This window comes from Aplysia californica, unplaced genomic scaffold (genome assembly GCF_000002075.1).
Source record: "Aplysia californica isolate F4 #8 unplaced genomic scaffold, AplCal3.0 scaffold00554, whole genome shotgun sequence".
Classification (NCBI taxonomy): domain Eukaryota; kingdom Metazoa; phylum Mollusca; class Gastropoda; order Aplysiida; family Aplysiidae; genus Aplysia; species Aplysia californica.
Genome location: NW_004797824.1, coordinates 104,049 through 111,605, shown reverse-complemented (window position 1 = coordinate 111,605; position 7,557 = coordinate 104,049). Strand labels below are relative to the sequence as shown.

At 42.3% G+C, this 7,557-nt stretch overlaps 1 protein-coding gene across 1 annotated transcript in view; it reads right to left on the bottom strand.

The window, feature by feature from the left end:
- Nucleotides 1-654, bottom strand: part of LOC101857512 — a gene marked incomplete in the record, with an annotated part of 10,455 nt that extends 9,801 nt beyond the window's left edge. The window contains 1 exon segment of the mRNA XM_013087180.2: nucleotides 221-654. Coding sequence (XP_012942634.1) covers nucleotides 221-259 — 39 coding nt within the window.
- Nucleotides 655-7,557: the final 6,903 nt, after the last annotated feature.

Genomic DNA, 7,557 nt, shown 5'->3' with positions numbered 1-7,557 from the left:
CCCCCTCCCCCCAACAAAGACAAAGACACACAAATACAAACATTCAAGCAGAAAGACCCACTCAGAAATCAAACTCGGGTCTTTTGCGTGCGAAAGCGAATCAACTACCCCCTTCAACACAGTAACCGGTTTGAAAGTTTTGTCAATGGGGGTGTAATAACATGAAAACGATGCTGTAAAAAATCAGAACAAGAAATCGTCAATATTCTGTTCTACTCACACAAATACTGGATCTGTCCGATTCAAGTGGTCTGCACATCCCGGGTCTCTTTCCGCTCTCAACAAAAGGCAGGATGTGTGTGAACCCAATGCGACAACGTGACTTAAGTTTTGTCCTTCAGAACACACAATCCAGCCTGCTTTAACGACCACCTGTCCAAGATAATCACCTGTACAAACAAACACTTCTTAACCACCCCCCCCTCCCCCATGCGTTATAAAAAAATAAATTATAATGAGACTGTCTAAGACGTGCACCTGTCTAAGACAATCAAAGTGTCTTAGACTCTGTCAAGATTTCCACACAATAATTGTCATTCAAGACAGTATTGAAATGTAAACACAATAACTTTCCTTCAAGACTCGCTATTTTCCACAAAAACATAATATGTGAGGCAGCGGGGTGGAATCAGGCTCTCGTCAAAATAATCAAAGTGAAGAAACTTGCATTTTTCAGCAGGTTTGTTAATTTTAATCAAATTTTTGTTTTTTGACTCAGCACCTTTCATGCCCATTACAGAACTCATTTCTGTGTGGATTTTTCTGAAAAGCGTTGATTAAAGGCACAAAAATATAAATTTTCAGTTGCCACGGACTGATCTTTGGTGGCCATTTTCTCACTAATTTTACCTCTGAAAACAGGTGACCCCTACCTCCTTCTTTCGCGAATATCTCGACTTGTATTCAAGATAAATGAATATTTTTTCATCCAAATAAAGACAAGTAAACAAATTTGAAGATGATACCAATACCTCTAAATGCCCAAAAATTGATGAGAGCCTGATTCCACCACGCTGCCTCACATATTATGTTCAGCTACCGAACTTTTAATACTTCCTGAATTTTGAAATCCTTAACAGCGTTGGACTATCTAAAAAAGGAAAATACGTATCCCCTGCGTTTTGAGAAGCTTCTATTAGTTGCTTTTCTGCCGGCTTTTACAATAGTCTGAACTCTTCCAAATACCCTTCTTTGTTGAGCTCGAAATAGCTCTTTACAATAGTATTACGATAACTGTGTATGATCTAAGCAGTGTAGGAACAAGTAAAACGCCTAAAATCATTTATTTTTAACGAAGGTTTGATTTTAATAGATGTTACTGTTCGTTGTGGTCAAGTGTTATTGCTGTTGATGATAAAGGAGGTGTTGTTGTTGTTGTTGTTGTTGTTGTTGTTGTTGTTGCTCTCATTGTTATTATTGTTGTTGTTGTTGGTACTCTGCATATTCTGTTGTTGTTGATAGAGCTTGCTCTATAGCTTGCTCTATTATTCTTGTTGTTGCTAACATTGTACCGTTGTTGGTATTGCTGCTAATGTTCCTGTTAACGCGGTTGTAATGCTACTTTGGTAGTAATGGTTGTTGTTGTTTTTCATTTGGTCTATGCTATCGTATTGCTATCAAACTACAGAGTATATGAAAATACGTTGTGTTGTTGTTGTTTGTTGTTGCTGCTGCTATTGTTGTTATTGTTGTTGTTGTTAATATTAATTGTATTTTAGCACAAAACTAGCTGAACTATGTTATAACACAAAGACCCATGTGGTATAATTATTGCAATAAAAGACGAATTTATCAGGTAACATTAATACAAATGTGGTATAATTATTGTAATAAAAGACGAATTTATCAGGTAACATTAATACAAATAATAACAACAACAATAACAACAATAATAAAAATGATAATAATAATAATAATAATAATAATAATAATAATAATAATAATAATAATAATAATAATAATAATAACAATAATTATTTGAATCGTGCAAATTTCTGCTCAGCAGCAAGATCTATGCGTTTAATGATTTAACTACACATTTTTACCACGTAAGCCTAACTGGGTTTTTTGTTGTTGTTCCGGCATCCGATCCGGACATTGGGAATTGCCTTGTTAGTGAGACAACTTCCTGGGCCTTCGACATATTGTGGTAGGGTGGCCAGTTCCTTTCCACGCCGCCTTTACTTTCCCAATCGTGGGGCCGCTTAGCAAACCTATTGTGCATTTTGTGATACAAGCACCAAACTTGGCACAAATGTACATTAACATATTGAAATCATTTTCAGATATTGGGCCACTCGGATTTCTCTCTTTATGGCCGCCATATTGGATTTCAAAATGGCCGCCATTTGAAATCTACATTTGCGATTATCTCTGGGTCAAATGCTGCTATTGACTTCATTTTGGTGTCTAAATATATGTTTTTGTGGTCAAGATATCCAATTGTAGCAATCTGCATTACGTATTTTTACTAAAGGGCCACCATATTGGATTTCAAAATGGCTGCCATTTGAAATATACATTTGTGATTATCTCTGGGTCAAATGCTGCTAATAACTTCATTTTGGTGTCTAAATGTATGTTTTGGGGGGCAAGCAAGCCAATGGTAACAATCTGCATTACGTATTTGTACTAATGGGTCGCCATATATTGGATTTCAAAATGGCTGCTTTACATTACATGACAGCTTCTCGATCTACATTCGTCGTTATCTTGTCGCCGTCACATGTTTGGAGAAGCCAAACCCTTCTCAGGATTCCCTGGAGGATGCCAAAAAGAATCTGTTGCAACCGTTGCTGCTTGCCTTAGTCAGCATTATCCTAAAGAGACTCAGCATCAAGGACCAGATGGCAGACACTAACCCTGCAGCAATTACCGCAGCCTAGATACTGAAGTTCAACTGCGCAAAACACAAGTGAACACGTGGCACCACATCATTCACCTGTGTCCGGCACCGTGTCGCACAGGAGACCCCACTTCCAACATACATTGGGATGCTTTTGCATGCTCATACACACAAGAAGGAACTGGTCGACAGACTGTCTCACCTTGGCCTGAGCATCTCATATGATAGAGTGCTCCTGCTCTCAGCAGAGATGGGCAACCATGTCTGCCAACAATTTTACAAGAACAAGTGGTCTGACCTCTAAAAGTGCGGGGCGAAGAGTTCCCAGTTGTCGCTGTAGATGACATAGATCACAATCCTAGTGCAACAACATCAAAAGACTCTTTCCAAGGTGCCGCTATCTCCCTCGAACAACATCCTTTTTACACTGGTGAAGGAGTAAATCGGAGCACTTCCGTTGCCGGAGAATCTGGAGATGCACGGTTCAAAACTGTCGCCCCTTTGCCGCACTATTGTACTGATGTAGCCCCTGTCACTAGCAGCGTCAAGACGTCACCTGTCCCAGCAGCTGGAGTTTTGTGATCGACCAGAGGAGGCTTCAAACAGCAGACTGATTGAGAATACCATTGGTTAGGCAATGCAAAACACGCCCTGGGAGACAACACTGGTACAGTGGAAAATGAAAACACACCTTGGGCTGCATTTCATGCCAGCCGACAGCCACTAGAGGGTAGAGTCATCTGCCCCACGTCGCTGCTTTCACTCTTCCTGGAAAGTGCCCTCACCGTGGCAATGATCAGGCATTCAATGAACGTTGTGAAGAAAGCTGTAGAACACCTGAATCCTGGGCAGACACCAGTGGTCACCTTGGATCAGCCACTGTTTGCTTTTGCCAAGCAGATACAGTGGAAGTGGCCAGAGAGTTATGGTGAAGACCATATAGTGGTGATGTTTGGTGGTCTCCACATAGAGATGGCAGTATTGAAAACACGGTGGGACTGGCTGCAAGGGACTGGTTGGGTGGCAGGCACTTGTACAAGCCGAGATTGCGACTGCAAGGACAGCAGACTCATTCCTGTGAGCATCTCATGTCTTGCGCACAAGAAGAGCACATCAAGTGACTGCAGCAGCACTGTACATCCTGCAACACCATGCCTACTACCACTACTGTCTGAGAGAAACCCGGGATGCAGAGGACATTCCTGCGTTTGAAGACTGGTGATCCCAGAGACGAGACAACATCTCCCAGTTTCGCTACTGGGCAACTGTGCTGGAACAAGAACTGTTGGCTCTAGTGTATATGCGTTCTCTCAGGCAGGGATTATTGATGATGTACCTCGATGCTCTGACAGAGCTGGTCACCTGGTTCCACGCTCTAGATCATACCCACTATGCTAGGTGGATACGAAGAGGGTGTTCTCTTTAATCCCGATTGACCAGGCACATGAGCAGAACAATGCCTGCATCAAAGAAAACGATGGCGCGGTTGGGCTAACTGACAATCCTAGTGCCCTTTGTCGCCGGATGGTTTCAAGACCAGAAATTGCTAGGGTGATCGAAGAATTCCAGGACAGGAACCAATACTGGAGACAGGAAGCAAGCAGCAGACACACGTCATCATGATCAGACGCCAAGTGTACATGCCTCATTAGTGAAAGATATTCGCTGTCTCGTTGTTATAATAAAGGAGATGGGCAACCCATTCGAGGAGGAGAGTCAGGATCTAAGCATACTGGACAAAAAGGACATCGCAGGTCCTTCTGCCGTGGAGACCGTGATTAAAGCCAAGAGGATTGGGCAAGGCCAGCCCGAGGCTTTCACCAGAGAGTGTCTGTTGGACAGAACAAAGGCAGTGGACGACCCCATTCCTCGTGACAAAACTGAAGGTATTCAGCACTTCCACTCCAAGAAACAAGGGTAAATGTTAGGAACAGTTCGCCTCTGTCAAAAATGACCGTGAACTCGTTGCACGCCTGTACTTTGGCTGAGGGATGGAAACTTTGAGGAGTTCTTTCGTCACAAGAACTAGGCATGTCCTCCTGCACTGTCTGCTGTCTTCACTTGTACTAAGAATGATCTCATTACAGGCTTTGAAGAAAACTTCGACGCCAAGACAGAGACTTCTGTCACTAGCTGTATAGCTCTTGATGGAGCAACACATCGCCCAGATTGGCTGCATTAAATTAAAGACATTTGAAGAGTAATCTCCTAAGATCTTCATCCCCTATGGCAAGAAGACTGCGTGGGCAGTCTGAACGGTACTGCCAGAACTCACTGAGGCGCTGCTGCTGGTACCTCTGCACCACGTGACATACCAAACGATGCAATGTCCATCATCAAGAGGTTCGTGATCCTGTTGTATGATCGAACCAGCAAATGCACGTACAATGACACGGCCAGGAGGAAAATCTTCGCAAGGAAGAACGATGTGCAGGTGATCCCTCCAACGAAGGCAGCTTTAGAGGAACATGTCAAGAGGGGATTGTATTGAGGTGGAAATGTGTGGGGTCAGATACGTTTGCCAGCACCACAGCTCCCTCCACAAAACAACTAGGGTTGGTCAATGACTGGAGGACAGTACACACCATACTGGACTAGGCTACCCGAGGCAGCTCACAGCTGCACAGAGCTGATTTCTTGCAAGTGCCATTTATGGTGTGTGAGGTTCTGCAAATGCAAGAAGACTGCCCTCTGTGTGTGTGAAGGGGACTGCACAGGACGACGAGTCCACAACATACATATACTTGTGGCAGTGCTGAACTTGTTAACATGACACTGTTTATGTACATGCATCTTCAGTACCGATATCTACCTAGCCTCAGATACCAGACCATTGAAGAATGTCAGTATACACCTAGCCTCAGAAATTAGACCATATAGCATGTTAGAATCGTACCTACGACATTTACAGACTTAAGACTTTTACACCCCATTTAACATGCTTTCAAAATTGAGTCGATAGTGCCGTAAAACACCCACTCAATCAATCAATCAACATGCTTTCAAATAATCATTCTTTTCAAAGTATCGTGTTCAATCTTTTATTTTCCTAGATCATTTTATAAAACAGAGTGTGGAAGATAACTTTATGGTGAAATCGGTGCCATTGGATTGTGCATTGAATTGTGCATTGGAATAGATTTGTGCATTAGAATTTTAGATTTGTGTATTTGATTTAGATTTGTGCATTAGAATTATGCATTGGATTGGGAAATTGGTATCATAGGATTCCTTGCCCCCCAAAACATACATTTAGACACCAAAATGAAGTTATTAGCAGCATTTGACCCAGAGATACTCGCAAACGTAGATTTCAAATGGCGGCCATCTTGAAATCCAATATGGTAGCCCACAAACAAGTAAAAATGCGCTATGCAGATTGTTACCATTGGATTCCTTGCCACCCAAAACATACATTTAGACACCAAAATGAAGTCAATAGCAGCTTTTGACCCAGAGATAATCGCAAATTTAGATTTCAAATGGCGGCCAGTTTGAAATCCAATATGGCGGCCATAAAGAGAGAAATCCGAGTGGCCCAATATCTAAAAATGTTTGCAATATGTTAATGTACATCTGTGCCAAATTTGGTGCTTGTATCACAAAATGCACAATCCTTTTAAATTTTTGGGCTAAACCGCCCTACTACAACTCGAAGTCAGGTACCCATTCCATTACTGATGGGTGGGCAGGAACGGGCGAAAACAATCCATGTCCGCACAGAGGCTCGAACCCGGACTTTCCGCTTCGGAGACGAGCGCACTAACCTCTCCGCCACCGCACCCTCTGAAAGTATTCTGAAATAATGTTAACGTTCTCGGAAGCATACAGTGCAAGCTGCTATTTTGCAGGCACTAAAACACTAACAAACTGAAATGATCTCTCGCAGTCTATTTTATAGCCGGGTACGTGTTCACACCTGGGTGAAGTGAGGGAAAGATCGGGCAAAGTGCCTTTTCCAAGGACACAACGTCGAGCCGAGATAAGACTGTCTAGCTCCCCCGAGCCCACAACCTCACGGTTACGAATCCGGCCTGTTTACCACTAGCCAAGGAGTTTAGAACTTATAACTGTAAACTCCTTGCCACTAGCACAGACACAAGGCTAGCTTCTCTTTTCCGCTCAGCGGGCAAACAATTCGTAAACCCCGGCTGGCGAGGACATTTTCTTGGAAACATTATAATCTAGACGGTCAGAGATCTTAGTATAAGAACGTATAGATTATAACACAAGCACTGTGCTGAGACACTCAACACACCAACACAACACAGGCCTCCTAGCCATTTTCTACACACCACGACAGGCCACGTTCCAATTCCAGAAATGATATAAAGCTGGTAGGTGGGTTGTTGGCGCGCTCTCTAGTGTGCTTTGCTACTTCTTTCCTGTCAGAAATCCACTGGGTTTTTTTCTCGCCTACTTCTTTTGTTTGTATTTGTTAGGCTTGAGTAACGCTTGTTATCTTTGGAACTTCTATGGACTGAATGTGCTGCATAGACCGTTACTAAACCTAATGCTTAAGTTTGTACATGTGCAAGTGGGCACGTTCGGAAATTTAGGACAACGTAGAACAAGATCAGATGACTTTGAAAAAACGACAGGTGATAAAAAATAAGTTAACGCCTTTTGTAAATCCAAATTAATAATAATATAATATCAATAATAATAGTAATATAATATTAATATTAATAATAATAATAACTATTATTATT